This window comes from Lonchura striata, chromosome 2, assembly GCF_046129695.1.
Source record: "Lonchura striata isolate bLonStr1 chromosome 2, bLonStr1.mat, whole genome shotgun sequence".
In the NCBI taxonomy this organism is placed as follows: Eukaryota; Metazoa; Chordata; class Aves; order Passeriformes; family Estrildidae; genus Lonchura; species Lonchura striata.
Genome location: NC_134604.1, coordinates 99,163,518 through 99,185,776, shown reverse-complemented (window position 1 = coordinate 99,185,776; position 22,259 = coordinate 99,163,518). Strand labels below are relative to the sequence as shown.

Genomic DNA, 22,259 nt, shown 5'->3' with positions numbered 1-22,259 from the left:
TCCCAAGCAGCCTCAGGTGTGCGGGCACAGTTTCTTTCCACTGAGGCTGCCGGCTGTTTTGGGCTTGGATCTGGTACTTGGATCTGGCTGTGGGGCGAAAGGGACACCATGATGCTGCCCTGTGGCAGGGCATGACCTTCTTGTGGTATTGGTCTGCGAGCCCCACCATGCTTCTCTCAGCCCTAAAATGAATGAAAAATAAATGACATTCATGTGATTTGAAACTTTCAGTCATTATATGGTCCTTCTCCGGCAAACATGGCTAGGGAAGGCAGTGTGACACACAAGATAAAGGCTAACGGAGAACAACAACAAAAAAGTTGTAAAACTTCCTGTTTTCAATATAGTACTGTGTTGCTTTTGGTATAATCAGCTAAATGGAGCTATTGGTATACACAGAGTTAAAAAAAAATATAAAGTCTCGTAAGGTTACAGCTTTTTGATATGATGAAGTCTGCTGGACATGTCTGATTATGCAGTAAACGTCTAAAAGTAAATGCAGTTTAGTCAAAGGTATTTGTCATTGCCTTTGTTATAATGCTTTCCTCTTTCCCATGTACTTCCTATTTCATGTATTTCACATAGGTGTTCAAAATTATTTTTTAAGAGATTGCTACTTCCAGAATTTTGGCTCTACAGTAAATCTATAAATGATGCTGGGGTTTATACTCCAATACAGTAAAATGTTTGTATGATTTTTTAATACATGTTTTTGGTTTTATTCACTAATGAGGTCTGTGTTGCCCTCTGCTGTCAGTAATCTGATTTTACCTACCTGAAGGCACCAAATATGTTTTGGCAAGAATATCATGTAATGCAGACCTCTTTTTCCTTATTTTGACATAATGAACATCACCATTACTAACCACACAGAGAAAAAAAGCCTTGCATTGTTGTAGAGGATGTAAAAAAAAATAGATAAATTATTGTAGTGAACCAGTTTATCAGTGCTCATCACTGAGTGATCTCAAACCTTCCCTTGAAAGAGCTGAAATGGTTGCATTATACACTGATTGCTAATGCTGTTCAATTCGTCACTCACAGTGTGTTTGTGCCAGACTCATGAATTCACCAGCGATTGAATATGTGATGCAATGAGTAGCTGAATGCCACAGTTGAAATCAGGCTTCCTTTTTGCCTCGTCTTTGTGTCTCACACGGGAAAAAAAAAAAAAAAAAAAAAAAAAAAGAGTGGAACAAAACCTATGCCAAAGAGTTTTATGAAACCAGTGATCAAGAGTTTGAAGTATGACTGTCCAGAAATGACACAGTAACATACTAGCAGAACAGGATCAGAACCTTCCAGGTTCAAATGTGGCATGTCATGCAGGGGCCTGTGTTACATATTTTGAATTATTTCTGTAGCCTACATATGTCAGGAATTCAGCAGCAGCTCTCTTTGCAACATCCAGGAGTTTGCAGTTTCATTTCAGTTTGGGGCTCCAAGGCTTTAAATGCCAGTTTTCTTTAGTCTTTCTGTACCTGTGTGATTATGAGAACAGTACATACCGAATTCCTTATGTCCTCAGCTGAAAGTGCCTACCACAAAGTCACAGAGCTCCCTTGGCAGGAAAGCAAAAAGAGAACATGGCTTTTTCCTTGTGATTAGCCCTCCTTTGAGATGGGATCAAAATTGAGGGTGCCTCTCCTGGAGACTGGTTCCTCACTCAGAGGACAGTTTGGGCATCTCCATTAAATTGTCTTTGATCCAATGAATAAAATTATTCATCATTATTCCAGTTTCCCATTTATAGAACAGATACAATAATACCTTTGAAGTAAAGCAAATTAAAAAAATATTAAAATTATACACTCAGTAAATTCATACATATATGTATACATGTGTAATGATATATGTGTATGTCTTTGTCTCTGTATGGTTTTCCAGGATAATATCAGTGTACCAGTGATAACTTCCTTGAAACTTCAGTATTGGCTGTGATAAGCATCTGCATTTCTAGAAACATAGGCTTCTATTCAAAAGATGGAGATATTCTGGCAGCTGGTAAAATATTGAGTATCCAGAGAACTATTTGGAAAAATATTGGTCCATCATAAGGTTTCTGTAGAGAATAGTATATGCTTCAAATACGCCTCTGTAATTTGTTTGATTTTTTTAAAATTGTTACTTTTAAAGAAAAACCAACAAAACCAAGTACATGGATATAATTTATTCATAATTTTTAATATATTTTTACTTTATTTTTAAAATTGTGTCCTATCTTAATGGCATAATAGGATTTATGACATTAATTTTGTACTCCACCACTGTAATTCTTCCTGAAAAGCTTTCTTCAGTTTAATTTTTTTTTTGTTTAAAGGTTATCTTGTCCATAAGTCTGGATTTGTATTGATTTTAGAGTTCCCAGGAAAAAGACAAAATGTGGAAATGTGATTCTCTTTTTAAAAAGGCTCCCTGCCTTCTACTAGCAAGAGAGGAAAAAAAAACCCAAAAAACATAATATGAACCATGAAGCAAAGCATTATAATTAAATGAAATTAAATCGAGGCCAAAGTTGCCGTGCTCCCGCCCCACAAAGGAATAAACCAATACATAATACAGGGATAATAAAACATACAAATAACGCAACTCCACACAAAGTGTTTTGAACAGTCATCTCCCTCTATCCTTAATGATATGCAGAAGGGAATCCTATATAAATGTCATATTCCTAGACTCTGAAAATCCACGAATTGGGCCGTATTTTATGACAGATTTCATTTTGTGAGAACACTTTCAATCGCAGCATTTGAAATTTGTTGATACATGCAAAGAGTGACTTCTTGGGTGGCTGTTCTTTTCAAGAGTCACTTTCACATTTTCAGGCTCTGATCCAGTTCTGAGAAGGAGGTGGATGAGGCCCTGGATTTCCTTAGGCTGGTGTTGAACTGATGCTGCTTCTGTGTGACAAGATAAAGCCTCCAGCACTGAGCAGTGGATGAGCTTGGCAGTAATGCTGCTCAGCTCTCCTGATATGGCAGCCCATGCTATTTATTTCCACGTCTTGAGATTCCTGTGCATTTTCTGTAACACTGGAGTGTGCTGAATTTAGGATTATGAGGATGATGCACATAAAGTTAACCAGGTAGTGTTGATGAGAGATATATCCCATGTGTTTCCTGTCTCTTCCTCCTGGCATGAGTTCCAGTACATGGGAGGGAATATACCACCTGGAAGACCTGAAATTGAATTGCCAGGAAGATTATGAAGAAATTCTGCCAGAGTCAGCGGAGTGTTATGAAGCCATCTGAGTAATTTGCTTAGTTAAGCACTGAAGAACACTTCATTTGAGGGAAATTGAGATAAGCAGCTCTCTCTGTGTCCCCTTTTCTGCTATGCACAGGCAGTGAACCAGTCTGGTGTTAATGAGTCAAATATGAATTTGTTGTGGCAGGCCTGGGGTTGTTTATATACACACAGTGCTCTTGAAATAGTTACTTCTGAAGGAACCAGCAAGTAGATCAACTACAAAGTGATCCTGTGTTCCACCACTACACATCTTGGTGGACTGCAATGCCAGTACAGGAAATATGAGAAAAATATATTGGATCTTTTTCAGTGCAAGTGAGTTTCCAAAAGAAAATGCAGCCATTCTCAGATCATTTTTTCTTAGAGGTATTAGCTAATTTAGAGCCACTGACTATATCCATGTAAAGAGAATTGATTATTTTTTCTTATTCCATTACTTGTGGTGACCTGCAGTTAATTTTCATATTCCTTTTGCTTGCACAGTCACTCAGTATCACAAGATTCTTTGCAGCCACCTTTCAATTTAACTCTCTTGAACCATAAAGGCAAACATTATTATCTTGCTATTTACACCTTCACATGCATTTTCAATAGTGCATATACTTAAGCCAGCCTACAAAGGGTACTATTTTAAAATCCTGGAAATTTCAAAGAAGACAAAGAAATTTAGGACTCCCATATATTTACATCCTGGGCAGGAAGATGATGCTAATGATTAACTCACTGTAAGTGAACATGTGGCTTTCTTGAGTATAGTATCTGTTCTAGCACTTTTAAAATTGGCAGTTAACATTACTTTATTTAGAATAAAATTAATGCTTGTGGAGATGATAGTTTTTTTGCGGGTGATTTTTAAACATTTTTTCTGACTACCTTGTGGCATGTATTTCTAAAAGTTTTTCTCATTATTTTGTACCATTTTATCATGTTTGTGACTTCTGTTTTTTATGGTATTGTATAATTGTAAATTGAGTCATTTTTCAAGTGAGAAGACAAATCCTTGTGCACTACACAAAAATACCATGAATTAAGATATCAAATATAGCAAGAAAATATAATACTTCAGTGAGCCAAAGCACAGAGATTACTAACTGTAATAACCTGCAGTGAATCAAACCCTTGGGATATAACATTAAACTGCTATCAGCCTGAAATCAAAGCCAGACTCTGGTTGATTGCTTTATCTGCCTAAATCAGATTTACTGAGTGTTCCCCAGAGGTGTCCAGTTCAGCAAGCAGATTTTGGGCATCAAATGTAAGCACTGTACAGCAGCAGAAAGCAGTGGAGCAGGGCGGTCAGCTCTGGACAAAGATTTCAAGTGCCTGAATGAGCTGCTAACTTTGCTACTGTCTTTCTGAAGATCAAGATCAAACAGCAGAAAAATAAATATGTCACTTCTTCTACACAACAAAAAAGTGGCACTTCTGCACATGAACTGCCTCCAGGGAGTGATTCTTGGAGCATTTTGACTCCCAAGCTCTTGATGGGAATCATTAGAGGGAGAGCTGCAGCTTGGGCTCTGACAGAACATACTTGAGGAGCTATTTAGTGCTCCTGCAAACCATCCTACGCCTTGGAGAAGCACTGTCTTTTCATGGAAGTAAAGGAAAGCATATGAAAGAAAATAATTAAATGCTGTTTTAAGGATGTCTAGGAACATGCTCTTTCCTTTAACCCAGATCTTATTTCCTTTAGAATTAAATACATTAATTTTTGAATCATATGTTGTATTATTTCACATACTGTTAACTTTGAAATATTTCCCTTTCATTTTAGATTAATTAATAAAACACTTTAAATGTGTTATTGAAGTTAGCTTTTTGCTAAGGACATAAAAGGATCACTTTTAAAATGATTTCTCAAATCTGTTGAAAGAAAAGTTCCTGCTCAGGAGTATCTGAAATAGAAATTGGTATAAGGCATTACAGAAATATTGAGAAATTGAGAGGTTTTCAGAGTATCAGGCTTTTAAAAAAAAATCACTGAATCACAGAAGGTTAAATATTCCCCAGCTTAGTATTTCCCAAATCAAAAATTAATAATCAGTTCTCTCAACAATTGTATAATGTACCCTTCCTGAAAAACTGGGGAGGGTCCAAGAGATTGTATGTCTAATTTTGTTGAAATCAAACTTTAAACTCAGGTATTTAAGAGGTTAGTAACTGTTAAAATTAGAAATTCTTTTATATTAAAAATCTTTTGCTGTGATGAACTTTAATGTAACAGTTGCACATATGACCAAGTAAATTACTCACACTTCATTGGTATTTACCTTTTCATTAGTATATTGTCATGAGTTACAATACCTCCAGTATATGCAGTTGTATGAATCTGTCATTAACAATATACCAGTTATGAAGTAAATATGAGCAGCAGTCATTGAAAACCTCTCTTCATTATCTTGATCTTTTTGATCCTGAAAAAATTGCATTTGGGAATAATTTTTTAATATATAAAATAACATCTAATAGCTGGAAAATGTTTTAAGTTCCTTTCAACTGCAGGTTAAAAGATAACCATCTTTTGGGAACATGCCTCAGCATTTCCATGTATTCATCGTGGTCAAAATGAAATGCCTCGGTTAGTTCTTTTGGCAGCTGAAGAAAAATTATTCAAACCTTTTGTTACAACATTCAAGATTAAGTGATCACATCTGTTAAGTAGCTTTTGAAGGATGCAATGTAGATTTGGGCAATTAGCTAGAAGCTCTTTTTTTTCATTAACTTTCAGGCAGGGTAGTCTCTAAAGTGTGTTATCAGACTTAAGAGTTACAAATGATATTACCAAAGTTCAAGCCACTTGGTTACAGCATGACTTTAACTTGCTCAAATACTGCCAGTGCAGTTTCCTTGCTGTCTAAAATAATCAAGCCGATAATGGATTTCACAGTAATGGAAAACTGTCAGGAACATTTTGAGGCATTAATGACTGTAGGCATAATACGTCCTTTTACTCTTTTCATCTGAAGGAGAAACATGTAGGTTTTACCCTTAGCAGTTCCATCTTCAGAATGAATGTTGCAAACAGTACTAGTTAATTTGCTAATGCACTGATGTGCTTTTTATGACTGGCTGTACAGAATTGATTTATTTTGTTGCTTCTGCAGAAGCTATCTTTAAATTTATTCACAACAAAAAAAGGTTTCAGTTTTTCTATTCAGATCTTATTATGCTAGAATTATGCTATGATGCAAGTTATCTTGTGTATGATAAATCATTGCAAACAAAATGGGAAACTACTTCTACTCTACTACAAAAAACCTTATGGCAGCTATTGCAGTAAGTTATTACTGATCTGTGCAAATAATTTTCTTACTTGTTCCATGAAATACAAAATGTTTTTTACTTGACTTTTGGATGGAATTCTTCCACTAAAGTATTGGTCCCAGTGATGATTCTTGGTGGGCTATGATTCATCCAACAATAAATAAATATTAGCTCCATATTAATTTTGTTTTTTCTCTGTTGTTTGTGTATTGAGAAAATATCTTTTAGATATCATGCTTTCCACAGGCAGTATTTATCTTTCTATGCCCAGTAACTGCCCATGCAAGAAATGCCCAGACACACTTTTTTAGGTGGGCTCAGTTTGGTCCACATATATACATCATTTGCTCTTCAAACACTCTAGAACTCAAGACTGTAATGATTCTTGAGCTTCTTAGTATTCATAGGTGCTGTATAAGTTATTGCTGTTTGAAGCTAGACATGGAATTTTACTCCAGTAAAACTGAACTTAAATTTTTTTTATCTTCAGTAAGAATAGTTCAACTTCAGTCAGACAAAGGAGTGAATCCAGAAAATACTTGTTTCACTTTTCTGCCTCACTGTGACCAGGTTATTCAGGCCTCCTGATAAAATCACAGCCAGCATAATTTTGATACTGAAGGAAATTTGCCCTCATTTTGAAGGTACCAGAGTCTTTGCCCTTAAAATAAAGAAGGTTTGCTTTATCCAAGTCCTTTTTCTGCAATTTCCACAGCAACTCCAAAGACACCAGGAAACAGGTTCCCATGTCAAATCTGAAGTCCATTTACACTTCCCAGAGCATCTGTTTTGTAACACAAACCAGTTCTAACAAAAAAGAGGCTTTTCCTTGTTTCATAGCCATTGTAAACTTTCCAAATATTTCAGTTTTGCCTACCCTCTCCTCAGTTGCGTGCACAGTGCAAAAATACTGTGTTTCAACAAGACATCTCTCAAGCATTCCTGACTTGCTTCATGGGTGCAATTCAAGGTGTTTGAACTGGTGTAGTGTTTTTGTTAAAAAGCTTACATTCTTATAGGCTGAATTCTTCAAAATTCTTCAGTGTTAGAGTACAAAATTCTATTTCAATCATTTTGGATGTACCCTTCTTCATACAAAAGCTAAAATAAGAGGGTTACTAATAATAAACAGTGAGCAGCCAGCCTGGAAGGGGATACACAGAACTAACCAAGAGGAAATTATTTGCACATGAATTTAACTGAATGTTGGCTGAACCAGGGCTTTTCCATAGGCTTCTCTGTTCTCTCAGAATCCAGACCATTAGGTACATTCCACAGAGATCACAAGACAAAAATAATGTTCTTATCTTTCCCAGCATTGCCATTTGACTTCCTTTCAGAAAAGATGTAACCTGGATTTTGGTCCCCGAAATGTTTATGTGTACACTGACGTGCACTTGTGAGCATGGGCAAGCATGGCCGTGGGTAGCAGCTCCTACTCTGTGGGGGAAAGTACTGCTCACCTTCCTGCTCCTGGGGATGGCAGATAATCCCCACCCTTTTTGCTGATGTTTGAAGGGTCAATTGTGTAAGAGGAGCCTTATTTTGTGGCCACTAGGTCATACTGTCTCCTGGACAATGAAAATCATTCTTTCTCACCTCTAATGGGGTAAAGTAGGCCTGCAATCCAGCAGGAGCCTTTTGTTCGGTACATAATGTGAAGCTTCTTAAACATTAATAATGGGTCATTCTTTTTGCTCTTATATTTCCGTGCCAGTTAGTAGCATAATGGTGAACATTAAATGCTTATAAAACTATAAAGGGATCATTTCTTAACATTGATTTGTATGATTTAAAGACACTGATGACAATCAAGATATTTTACATACTTTATTAGTAATGAAAATACTCCTCAAAGACATCAATCAACTTGCTTAGCTCCATCAAAAAGGAAATGAAAGTGTTCACTTTCTTCCTACTTGTTCAATAGATTGAATATTTACCTCATAGCTAAGGTAAATTTTTTGTCAATATAATTAATTTATTAAAGTTTGGGGATCGACATGCTTCAAAGATCATAGACCCAGAGGGGTAACAAAATTTGGGAGGAAGGGTGTGCTACGGCAGGACGTCCAAGATAAGAAGAAATTAACAAAGCCAGCTCAGCACAGCTCAGCAATAATACAATAGTAAACACTGAAGGCCATCAGGCTGCCCAAGATAAGAAGCCAACTCAGCACAACTCAGCAATAGTGGAGTATTAAACACTAAATATATACTGGATAAGTGGAATATATCAAGATTAGCAACAAATAAATAGTGGTCATAATTTTTGCTTGGTGTGCTGACTTTATGGGCTTGCCTACCACCCATCTTTGCACAAGTATTTAAATAAACAAACACCTTGGCTCTGTGTGTGATTGCCTTACTGCACACAGGGTGATGCATACTGATTTTTGGAACAACATACCCCACTAAGAAGTTAGTTATGTTACTACCAGAAGTAGTAACATGCTCTTAAAGACTGCTTTATGTTCTTTTAGAACAGAAGAAATGAAACAGAAGACTAATGAATAGTCTCAAGATTTTTAAGAAATAAAAGCATGTAGAATTGTAAAAAACCTTGACAAATAATACTTCAGAAACCCTGACCTTGAATTATAAAATACAGTAGTATTACACTCAATGCATGTATTAAAATTAGAAGAACTCATTAAAAAGTGTAATCTGCATCTTGCTCATCAGTTTTTCTGTTTGCATTGTTGAATTAAATTCAAGGCACAATTTTATAGGTTTGTTTTGGTTTTGTTTTTTAATTAAAAAAGAATACAAAAAATACACTACTAATAAAATGTGAAAAATAGGATTAAATCTGGTATAGTTAAATGTCCATTATCAGGTGTCTTCTGGGCATGGACCAGAAATTAGCATAACATTGTCCACTCCAATTTCTCCAGTTTTACCCTTCCCACGTTCTGATTCAAATGTGATCTGTCATAAGAAAAGATATGTATTAAGGGTGAAAATGTAGTTTATTCAACCATTTAGCAACTTCAAATTAGTTATAATGCTATAAATGAAGAATATTTTTTTACAACACAGGACTTAATGACTTGAATATTTGCCACTTTTAAAGCCTTTCTGCATTATTTTAACTAGGTTTAAAATTCACTGCACAGATTTACAATACCAGATGGATTACTTTAATAAGATTATTTTACTTGCATTGTAAAAAAATGCAAATTGAGTGAAATACTCTTATAAGAATGTAGTTTTATCACAGCATGTGATGCTCATGGATTTCATTTATTCAAGACATTAGAACTGCTCATTTTTGATCTATTTGAATCCTCAGATTTTGTTTGCCTCTTCTATATATATTTACACACTCTCATATGTATTGAATATAGTATGTATACTATGTATAAAGAGGAGGATTATTTTTATGACTAGGATGTCTGGGTTTTTTATTTTATAGTCTGATTCTCATTTATTTAAAGGCTTTTCTACATCATTCCAGCTGTGCAAAGGACCTTGAAAAGGGCTTGCATTTCCTTTACATTCACTGTATTCAATTATACTGTAGAAACCTTTACACAGCACTGAAAATGTTCCATCACACAAATAGAAAGCAGGCCCCAGAATTTCGAGGAGAAACTGTCTGAAGTCCTGATTGAGGCAGTTTTCAGGCATACATCAGTGCACAGGGTACCCTGTTGGTACATCCTGCTCCTAAGGTGATGCCCCCACCTTGATTATAGATGATGTCTCCTTTTGCTTTGAATGGTCTGATGTAGTGTGGTTTGAGAGCAACCTCTTCCATTAAATGAGTGAAAAATTTTAATTTTTCTAGGCATGTATGTAAGCTTCTGTTGCATGAGATATTAAGGGCAGATTTTGATTACTTGTGTTAATTTATGATGTGATGCAGTATTTTTACAAAATGACAGAATTACTGGCATCAGTATTCTAATCAATTGGAGTGATTCAGTTCTGAAATTACAATCAGGTGATAAGCTTTACGCCCCCTAAAATGTGGGCTCCTGTTTCCTATTTCAGATAAGCTTTTTGATTGCTGACGCCTATAAACAGTTGGTGGAACACTTGAGAATTAGGAAATAAAACCAGCATGTTAGTTATCGTTGTTGGCTAATAAACTGTGTTATACTCACACTGTTGGTTGTTTCAGCCCCCTGAAATATCTCTATTTTTCCAGTTCTCCACTTTTCATCTTTTCCTTTGTTCTCTTCCCAGACAGGAGTAGATTTTTTGTTTGCCAGGAACACTCGAAGCTTTCCCACTTTCTCACCAGCAAGCCGATAACTGAAAATCAAGCAGTAGCTGCTCTTTGGTTTGAGGTCAGTGAGGAGAAGTTTTAAACGCCCCATATCATTCTTGTGTCCCACAAAAGCTGGAACTGCCATGTAGAAGCCATCACCTTGTAAAAAGAAAATATATATTTTTAAAATCATCTTTAATGCACTTGTGTTATTTATTAGCAATATGAACACGTTTGCTAAGAAAATAAGGGGAAGCTTAAGCTAGTTTACTTAAATAATTTAAAATCACATTGGAGAAAAGCAGCAGGAAGTGTACTTAGGAAGGAATAAACTTGTACTGTTGTAAATCAGATCAGTTTATAGAGGAGATGAGTTCATATTTCATTCGCAATTACAGTCATTCCTCCTTGTATTATCTTGTGAAGGCAAAACCATCTGTTTTTCAAATGCAAGTCTGAAACATGCTGCTGTGCCTCTGTGGTCAGATTATTTCAGTACTTGAGCTAGCATAATATTCTCTCCACTGTTCTCTGCATTGATGACAAATTCACAAAGGAACTGACAGCTTATTTCCCAAGTTCTGGAAGACCAATGGAGTGACAGACATACACAAAGTCATAAAGGAACAAGACATCTGGGGCCATAAATGAAGTCATAATCAGCAGATGTAAGTTCAGGAAAACAGGATAAGGCCAGGGTAAGGTTTTCCTGGAAGTCATAGCACAGAGAAGGGATTTAGGGAATTACATGGAGCAGGAGAGGAAGGATTAGTGAAGAAAGACTAGCATGGAAAGACTGAGATAAGAAGATGCATATGTGGGATCTGGTGTAACCAGCCTGCAGGATCTGTAGGATCCACTGGTCATTACTGCAGCAACTTCTGCAACATTTCTGTGTCACAGGGAGAGAAAGATCCTTTCAAAGAAACTCATCCAGGCACACCTTTTTATGTGCCCCCACTCAGCAGTCCTACATTGTTCTCATGGAACTCTTTTTCAGGTTGCAGCAGGCTCCCACTGGTACCTTTTCATGTATGGGTTGTTGAAGCCTTACCCTTGGCTTATTCTGAGTTTGTCTTGCACAGTTTGGGATTTCTGAGCAGTTATCCCAGTGATATTTAAGCCATGTGGCATCTACATTGCCACATCCACCTAAATGACAGATGTGTGATTAAATGTCCTACCAATCTTGGAGGGACACAACATGTAGTTGATAAGATTTCCATAGCCTTGTAGTTTAAAATTCTAAACAATTATGTTTGAATAATTTTCCTTACATTTTGATTTATTTGTGTTGAAATATGTTGCTGATTACTATTTTCTATTGGACATTTCTAAGAAACAATATCCACTTCTAGCATCCTCTGCCTCCTTTCTTCTTTTATAAAGATAACCCACTGATAGAAAAGAAAATCCTGGATTATGTTTCCCCACCTCCCCCCCTTTTTTTTGGAGGGAGTAAGCCATCAAATCAAAGCCTATCTAGATGGCATTATCTAAATACCTCTATCTCGATCAGCAGGATTCCAGTCAAAGTCATCATCAGCATCTTGTTTCCAGTCACAAACCCCTCGACTGAAGCTGCAATCAACTGAAAAAAAAATTGGCAGAGATAATAGGAGCACTATATCCTAAGTACTGTTAAAACATTCTGCTCTTTATTAATACAGTTATTAATGTACAGATCATTCTGAAATTATAATCTGAATTCAGATAGTGTTGACCTAGATGAAACTGCAAAAAATCAAAATATTAGAATTTATGTAGTAATTCTTTCTTTAGCTCAGTGTCTTTTTACTCACACCTGCACATGAGTTTATATGCTGTGACTTCTGTATATTGATGGCCTGCAAATCCCAAAGTAGAAGTGGAGCTGTTAGTGTTGAACTCTAGCATCAGGAATTGAGATCTGCCAGCTTTTGAGTCCTCCATTCTCCATTTTTTACACTGCTGTAGTTGCAATCAGCTCAAGTTCCAATTCAATATCCATTGAGAGAAACTGGCCTCCCAGGAGAAGAATCCCTTACATCAGCACCTGATAGCCCAACTGTATGGAGCTGGGACTATCCCAGATCAGTTGACCTTCAGAGCACCCTGAAAAGGATGTCAGCCAGAGCACACCACAGCCTTCATGACTGTGCAGATGAAAAGCATTATACCCACAAAGAGACACTGTGCAATGCAAGCATGACGGATCAGATTAAGAGTAATACATCAGCCATCTGAAATTCCTCAGAAAGAAGCATCCTTCATGTTATTTTAATGTATTTTACCATGAGACAGAGACACGCAGTACATGACATTTAGACGACCTTATTTTCTAAATCCATTGTTTCTAAGACTACTGCTTTCTAAATTGGAAAAAATGTCAACCAGCACATCTATTTTATTTGTTTAAGATTATTGTGTGCTATGCTATGTTTTCATTTTAGAGACAAAAGAACCTACTTTATTTTTTAATGGCTATGAAATTATTCAAGTGAAATTCAATTGCAAGTCAAATTCTACTGTGGGGAAACTTTCTGTGCATGGGTTATAAACAGTTATAAAAAGCATGCTTGGAAAAGGAAACGTTGGAACTGGTAGCAGAGTTTGGCCAGATACTGTCTCTAATGTGTTCACAAAATCTTTGGTTTATGTTAAAGGCTTTTAAACTAGTTCTGACTTAGCTAACACAGGTTGTCACAAAAAGATACAATACACAGGAAAATAAATACTGTATGATAAAAATAAGCCACCTTCTTGCTCTTGTCTCGACACTGGAATTTTCCTCTGTGCCAGATGAGGGCCAAAGGCAGCTGCTTCTTTTACCTTGGGAACTAGCAAAAACAACTTGTCAAGTACAGAGTAATCACAGAAACAGAAAATGGAACTTTATTCCTTTATACCAGTTGACATATTTTATTTAAATAAGTCAATATATGTATTTTCCACTCCACCACCAAACCCATATTCCTAACTGCGGTTAGATATTCTGAATTATAAAAATTTGCTTAAATTGTTCTCCACAGCACTGAGCCTTCTAACCTATAAGCACTGGAGCTACAGCTCCATTGAATTACAGATTCAAGAGGTCATAAAATGTTGATCTTTCTTCAGTGGGCTGATCTGCTGTCTTGCTATAATGATCACATGGAACTGAACTCTACCAGACAGCAGAGACAGTGACTCGGCAGCAGCTTGCCAGCAGCAGCCTCAAAAAATGGATAATGTCAAAAAATGGACTTTGTAAGAGCCATAAACTTTAGGGCATCAAAGGCCCAAACACCTGTATTTAGGGCAGTGGTAGCTGGTGCTTCTGTAACAGAAGCCCCAGAAAGTTATTTTTCTGAAGTTACACTCTCTGCTAGGGTGCACATCTCCTGCATACCTGATCAGTTCTTCCACAAGTTCTGCTGTTGGCTGGGAAGAAAGGTTCCAGCTTCTTCTTCACCCTCCCTGCTACAGCTGGTAAGCACACACTGATGTTTTGGTAACCACCCTGAGCAAATTATTTTGTAAAAATTGGTTGATGTGTCTTGTGTCAAACTGGAAGAGTCAATAAAGCAGTACCAATGAATGTTAGGGGCATTGTCTAAACTATTGGCCTGAGAGAGGTGGTTACTCAAGAAGTATTATTTCTCAGCCTCAGAGAGCAAGGGAAATCCTCTGCAGTCTGGTGAGATAGAAGATTACATATTCTTGTTTATGCTAAGTAATCTCTAAATTAATAGAAATCTTTTAAAATTCTATTATTAAGTTTGTTTTGTATTATTTTAAGTGATTAATAGATAAGTGCACTCACTAAAAAAATAATCATAAGTCTCAACTTCTTTATGCATACCCTGTGTAAGTAACTAATCACACATGAGATAAGGGAAAGATTAGCTTTCACTGGTGTTCTATCTTTTGCAAACACATAAGCAGATGATACCTGTGATATATTCATGACCATCTATGAAAACAGGAGGAGTTTAAAAGTGCCATTTTAGAGGAGTGAGGGAGAAGCCTTTGGATTATTTTTAGAGAATGTATTGGTGGAAAGCCTGAAACTGAAGTTCACTTTTCTGCCCCACCCCATGGGCAGCTGTGTTAAGAAAAGCTATGGAAATTACTTTTCCCTACTCAGCATTGCATCACATATGCAAATGCCAAATATTTTAAAAGTCATTATTTTCACATGGATGCACATTTGCTCAGAGGGGAGTTTTTTTTTCCCATGAGTTTGACTGAGCTAGGACTTTCCATTTAAATACTCCAACATGCTCACACATACTCAGTTTTAAGTGCTCACGCGCACTCAGAAGCGACTGCAATCCAGAGCCTCCTAGCACCATAAAGGCTATGCCATCCTCTTAACCCTTCTTCTCCTTCAAAACTCTCAAACATTGCTCTGTGTAAACCAGTGAAAACACACACTAACAAAGAGGCCCAGAGGCACTTCCAGAAGTGCTGAATTGGAGAAAGTTCATGCAATCTTATGAACTTTCTGATGAATTGCCAGAAGCATGTTGTCTCTTGTTGTCATAGCTTCCCCTTAACCCAGTCCATTGCTTAGATCACCTGGATAATATTCATACTTGAGGCAAGGATTAATATACATCTTTCTCCAAATTAATTTTTGTTTACATATACACAATTAGGAATGGGCACATCCAGATTAGGTGTTAAGTTTACTCTCATGCCATAAAATTGGCCTTGTACTTGGTGAAAGAGGCTCAGACTGTGAAAACCTTTGCCAAAATGAAGACAGCTATTAAAATATGATCAGTTTGGGAAAGAGTGGAGTGATTTAACAGAAGACAACAGCTGCCAGAATGATTTATTTGTTAAGTTATTGAATTACACTTGAATTCACTTGAGAGAGATACGTGCAGGTGTGGCCATGTGCTATCAAGCGAAGAACTGTTATGGACAGAAAAAGTGTCCAGTTTTGTTTCCAAATCTATTTTTGTTTTCAGTCAGGCATTCCAATCAGGTCTTTCACTCACTGAAAGATATCAGCTGCATATTATGAGAAACTGCAAGCTCCAGCTTACAGAAAGGTTTCAAGGAAAACTTACCACTTGAAAAGTGCCTATATTTTAATCAGATCATTCTCATGCACAGCCAGGATCCAAAGTTTACTCCCTCGTAAGTAATAGGCAGGAGTCATAATTAATCTTTTTAGCTCTTCTGCTATCAAGTGGTCTTGTAGAAAGGCAGGTCTCCCCTCATGGTACCTAAGAACCAGCTCTCACCAAAAAAAGCACACAATATGTCCCACTCTAGGCACAGCAGGGTCCATCCTTCTTTCTGTACTGTGGACGCCTTCCCATCATCTTATGTGCAGCAACAGCTGATATGTAATCTCTACATACAAACCCCTTCATATCATGGTGCCACATGTTCTTAACAACTGATGTCATCAAACCCATTAAAAAAAACAAAACCCAAGAAAACAGAGTGGGCACTGTAAAAAAATATCAAGCAGAATATAAGATGTAGTAAATTTAAGATGAGCTTCCTATATATATGCTGTACCACTAGGTTGGACTCACAGGAATATCCCATTTCTCTGCTGCCATGTCCTGTTCTGAAATAATTACATTTGCCAGAAATCTGACGTGTATCTATGAACTGAACTGTGGTCTGAGCATTAATAGCTCACAGAGTGGTGTAATTACTAGAAAAGAGTGATTAGCTGAGGAAATCCTCTTGTTCAGCATCAAGAGCTGTGAAACCATAAGGGAAGTGGTCCACTTTTAGTATTGCCAAATACTAATCCCTCTTTATCATTCTTGATGCTACTGAAGGAAGTGCCTCTGTGTAATAACATGGCTACAGGATACTACAGGAGTTCTAAGCACAATGTGAATTTCATAAATCCGTGAAGTACAGAATATAGAATTTAGTTGCAGTTGATAATATAATCCTGAATTACCAATGCCAAAAAGCAATAAAACATTAGAAATTGTCAGAATTAAGGTCATGTTTAATTATTTCAGTAGAGCTTGAGTGTAGCATCTCTGCAATCCTTGCTTATATAACCAAGTACTTTGGCCCATCTATGTCTTCTGCCATATACAGAAAGGATACTTCTCATGTAATAAAGAGCTTCCAATGCTATGGTTTACTCTCATTTTTATTAAACTATTTAATAATGATGAATAAATAAATAATGATGAATAGTCATATCAATAAATAATTAGCCTATCAATAAATAAATACTCCTATTTATTAAACTGCACCTTTCACAACAGGACAGGTCCTTCCTTCATATTGGACAAGGTAAGAATACCATGCAAAATAGTAATTTGAAGTAATTTCAGACTGTATCATAAGATACAAAAATATAAGCAAAAACTTTAAGTTTTCATTGATGACCTTAGTTTTGACATTTCTTATATGTTGTGGGCTTCACTTTGCTGTCTTTAACTATTGTGTGGGGCTTTTTAAAAAAATTAGTAAATAGCAATTCTCATGAAGGTCCAGTATTTTGGTAGTTGGGCCTATTTTAATAATTTCCTACAATATTTTTCGGTGGCTCCCTATGTATTTATTACGTAGTAAAACTACTATGATAAAATAATACATCAATTTAAAGAGACTTTTCTATTTTTTCCTAATTAACTGCTCTTCCCAGAAGACAAACAATACCAATATTAATAATACAAATGGCAGATGCTATGTGAATATTTGAGGGGATTATATGAAGGAATTTAATGTTGTAGTAAAGGAATCTGCTGAATAGACATCAGCAAAGAAAGGAAAAAATGTACAAATTTATGAGCTGTAAATTTGAGATAATGATATTCTCTGAAAGATCACTCAATATCATTAAAATTAAAAGTGTTTTTAAAGCCAAATGTTCAAGCAATTAAGTGCCTGGATCATGACTGAGTTTTTATGATAACAAGGATCAAGTACAGCACATGGAAATTTAAAAGGAGAAAAACACAGTTAAGCAATGTATGCTGAAATGAAAATGGCACAATGCTTTAACTCCTTGAATCACACTTGGTGTCAAACAAAAAAGCCACAAATAATACTGAGTTCACAAACTTAATGAAATTACATCTTGGGCATGCTGCAATCTCTGCATGAAGCAGAGCACCAGCTTACTGCCAGAATCCCCTAGCAAAATAAAATTTCTCTAACAAATTCAGCATATTAATCTCTTAGATCAATAAGGGAAAATTCTAGCCAGATGTGACTGGAACAAAGGCAGTATAGGCAAAAATACAGGTGAACCACAATGATTTAATATTTTCAAGCAGTAATATTCATTGTTACTGCTGTCAGTTGTAGAGGTAATTTTTATAGAAACAAGTAGACTCTGCCTCTCTGCCTAGACTGGGTATATAGTGTTCAAATGTCCTGGTTTGGTTGGGAAGCTCCTTGGAAAAGAACCTCAGCAATCATCACAACAACAATATATTATTTGGATTTTCCTATGGACAAAGGATTTTCCCTGTGTACTCTCACTCAAATTGAAATCTGGAAAATTAGTGCATTCCAACAAGTATAGCACAGAGTACTCAACTGGAAGGTTGCATAATCCTCCCCTTGCAATGGCATCAGGTCACGTAGACTGGTACAGGAAACCGAGTTCTCCTTTGATCACCAGGCAGAGGGAGCAGAGCCCTTTGTCCTTCTGACCAAAACCCAGGCTGACCCTACCCTAGGGACAGTATTCCTGGCAATCCTTTCTGACCTGTCCAAGCAGGCCAAAAAAGACACCTGTTGAAATGTCTGAGATCCATCCATCCATCCATCCATCCATCCATCCATCCATCCATCCATCCATCCATCCATCCATCCATCATCCTCATTTGTCTTGTAATGGGAAGGGCAAAACTTGCCTTTTATTGCAAAGCATCTTCCTAAGAAGTCATCCCAAATCCATAATGTTGCATGAGGCTTTTCTCTCCCTTTCCATCTGCTTTTGTTGAACTTTATATTGTTCCTGTCAGTCTACCTCCACAGCCTGGCCAGATCCCTTTAATAGCAGTGCTGCCCTTCAATTAATGGGTCATTCTCCCCATTTTGGTATTGTCAGCAAACTTGAAACATGCCATTAGTACTCCCTGTTAATATTTACAGGAAGGGAGGAGATTGGTGAGCAAAGTCCTGATTTTGTTCTGTCTATCAACTCCCTAGCATAATTTGAGGAAGAAATATAGGTCTATATTCTTAACTTAAACAGGCAAATTACTGAAAACAAAAAAAGAAGGCAATTTTAGGAGCATGCCTTTGGCAAAGAAGCTTGTATTCTCCACTGTATTAAGTGAATAATTACATTTTTTCTTGGCTGTCTTACAGAATTACAATTACAGACCATTTTTTTCCAGAGGACTTTAAAATGATCCTTCCTTTAAAAAATATATATTTATCTCTCTTTCCAGGTTAAATAGCAATAAACTGAATTTTAATTTTTTTTTTCATTTTTATTATTATAATTTTAATTGCTGTGGGATAGTTTTTATTAGTTTTCTATACTTTGAAAAGATAAAATGTAATGAATGAACTATTGTCAGCATATGTTCTTCATCATAATTATTTTTGCTACTACCTTGAAGAATATTTGACTGAGACAACTGTACTAAAAACTAGTTATAATGATAGAATTGCTTGGGTTGGAATGGACCTTAAAGTCCATCTAGTTCCAATATGCTGTACAATTTCTTGCTGTGTTTCTCAAAGTCTTCAAACATATTTTCAAAAGCATTAACTAGAACCTAACCAACCTATGATTCTATGATTCATTTTCTACAAGTAAATTCTAATAAAGTGTCTGTAATGTTTTGTTGTGATTTTCTAGTGTTTACACATATTTACATTGAAGCCAGATATTTTAAAAAACAAAAAACTTACAAAAGACATCCCCTCTAAGGCTTCGCTCATCAATTTGGTTTTCAAAATCTTCCTTCTCCTCTTCATCTGACTTTTGTCCCACCTCTTCTGCAGCAGCTGCAGTTTCTTTCTCTTCCTCACTGTAGCTCCCACCAAGATCAATACCAACTTCATAGTCCAGCAACTGCAAGTGCATCTTAGAAGGTGGGGTCACAGCTGCTTCTTGGATTGCATTCTTGATTTTTTTATGATTTTTCACACTGCTTTTTTGTGCAAGAAGTTTCTTAATTGTGTCTTTAGCTGTTCCAGGGCTTCTTGCAATTTCCTTCACTGACTTTTCAGGGATAGCTAGAACCAAGAAAAAAATAGAAAATACTAATCTGAGGAAACATTCAGCAGTGACAATGCCTTTAAATGGGACCATGGTGTCCTTTACAAGGTCCAGAGACCCATAGAATTAAACTCTTTACTACGAGACATAAGTTCAGTTCTGCACAGAACCAAACACACATGGACATGTCTGTTCTACAGACAGCTCTGAGTTACAGTGAAAAGACCAAAGCAACCCTCAGTAATGATCTCTTTGGACTCCTGTGTAACAGGAGTAACACAGGCCACAGAGACCCTTACTTAAATTATTTTTACACTGGAGCTAAGGCAAAAAACCCAAAAATCCTTCTTCAATTTTTGGACTAAAATTGTCCATGGAGCTGGGATTCCCTCCACAACAACTGCAGCCTAATAATAATGAGCATTTCTCTTGGCTATCTTTTGTGAACTTCTCTGGTCTAATTTTCCTATCATGTCAGGCTGAAAGCTACTGAAAGAGAGGATATTTTAAGAAGACATACATCAAGCTCCTCCATCGTATTTCTTTTAGCTCTTATTTAATTGTAAGGGGTAAAAAACTAAATTCAGAGAAGCATCTAAGAATGATAAATTGTTACCGTCTTGAAATCCCAAGATGGACTAGAACATAAATGTAACATTTCCTGAGAATTTACTGTTTTATGATTCCTCTTGGACATGAAATGCTGTATCTTATAGTTTTGGATAAAGTGGTGTAATTTTAATTTTTCTGGAATTATCCTTTTGGATACTACTATCAAATGTTGTGCACAACCATGTCATAAACTACTGACAGTTTGAGTCTTTTATGTGAACCACTGAGGAAACAATGAAAACTGAGCAGTTTCAGTGTGCTATAAAAAAGCTCTTTCATAAAGAGAAACTATTTTCATCAGTAGATCAGAATAGCCTCATATACTGCTTCCCATCTTTGATTCTCAATCATTATTGATGCTGCAGTGCCTATAGTCTTTTAGGGTAAAAAATTATGATGGAAGACAGCTATTTTTATTTCCCTCTGCTTCTGTTGTCTAATGATTATACTATCAGGGCAAGAATATGTTCATATTTTGCTCCTCACTTTGTATTTATGAAAATTTTATAGTAGTACTTTGAGACAGATGGACTGGACTTGGAATCTTGGGTAGTACTGTTTTCTCTGTGCCCTTTTCATGGAGACACAGCAGAAGAAAAAACACCAGTAAATAAAAAAGAACTGCAATCTAGTAGGAAAATAGGGAAATTCCCTGGATTTATATTCACTTCTGGAAAATACAGTTCTATCACTGTGAATTTGTCACATTTTATTTATGGCAAGTGCAGCTACATGCTATTCAGTATGTCAGGAACAGAATCAGACTCTTGGGTTCACTGTAGCATTTAGGTGTTTTTGAGATTGCTGTTGAAGTAAACAGATGCCAATGAATTGAAAATCAGACTTGAGGATTTGTTCTTCCTTCTTTTTGATAAAACTTATAAGCTTGCTTGTCAAATACTTGCAAATAAGCTATTTACTAATACTGTACTGAATATCCTCTAGAGGATGATGTCATGAAGGATGTAATGTTCCTGAGATCTAAACTCAGAATTCAGCAATAAAAATTAACAGGAAAGCTTAATTCCAAACAAATTTCCTCCTTGACTATCAGTAACAAGAAACTTCATGCTTTTAACAGAGAGGCTTTTAACATGGGGATTTTCAAGGCCACAGGACTGACTGCTCATCAAACTTGAATATCTGCTTTAGTTTCTGCTTTGAAGTTTTCCTCATGAAATGGAAAATTCTTACAGTTCAACATAATAACCTATGTGGTGTCAGAAAACCAATCTCTTGTATGTACAAAATTTAGCAGAGTGGAAAACCTACTGACAGGAGTGACAAAAATAGGGGGATGAAAAGGTATAAATTCCCATGTGCTTGCAGACTCCAATTTGCTGCTGCACTATGAAAATCTCCACGTTTGTGGAGACAGAGACCCTAGACACTAAGCATATTTCAGGACACAGCACTAGTTTTCTTCCAATTTTCTTGCATTCATCTTTAGAGTAGCCAGAGGTGTAGATTTAAGGCTTTTTGTATCTAGCCATGAATTTCAGGAGGACTAATGCAATGTAAGGATACATCACCTCAAACTCAGTCTGTTCTTTTGAATCCATGGCCTGTGGACTTGCCTGAAGGAGCAGCTCAACTTCTCTGGCACTCTGGGGTGCTACACCTGAGGCAGTGATTTTTCAGGACCCTTTGCCTCAAAATATGTAGATAAATGCAGACATGTTGGTCACATTTGTGCACTTATCTATCCATGTGACTGCAGAGAATTTTGGAAAGTGCAAAGAAATGTAGAGCATTCCACTTCAGCTC

The 22,259-nt window shown here is 36.4% G+C and overlaps 1 protein-coding gene across 1 annotated transcript in view; it reads right to left on the bottom strand.

Annotated features, from left to right (window-relative positions):
• Positions 1-9,260: 9,260 nt before the first annotated feature.
• EGFL6 (EGF like domain multiple 6) overlaps positions 9,261-22,259 on the bottom strand; it is a 30,251-nt gene continuing 17,252 nt past the window's right edge. Inside the window, exons 8-11 of the mRNA XM_021535574.2 lie at positions 19,571-19,897; positions 12,240-12,326; positions 10,629-10,894; positions 9,261-9,447 (exon numbers count right to left, since the gene is read on the bottom strand). Of these exons, the coding sequence (XP_021391249.2) occupies positions 9,352-9,447; positions 10,629-10,894; positions 12,240-12,326; positions 19,571-19,897 (776 nt within the window). The 3' untranslated portion in view covers positions 9,261-9,351. The remainder of the gene's footprint in view (positions 9,448-10,628; positions 10,895-12,239; positions 12,327-19,570; positions 19,898-22,259) is intronic.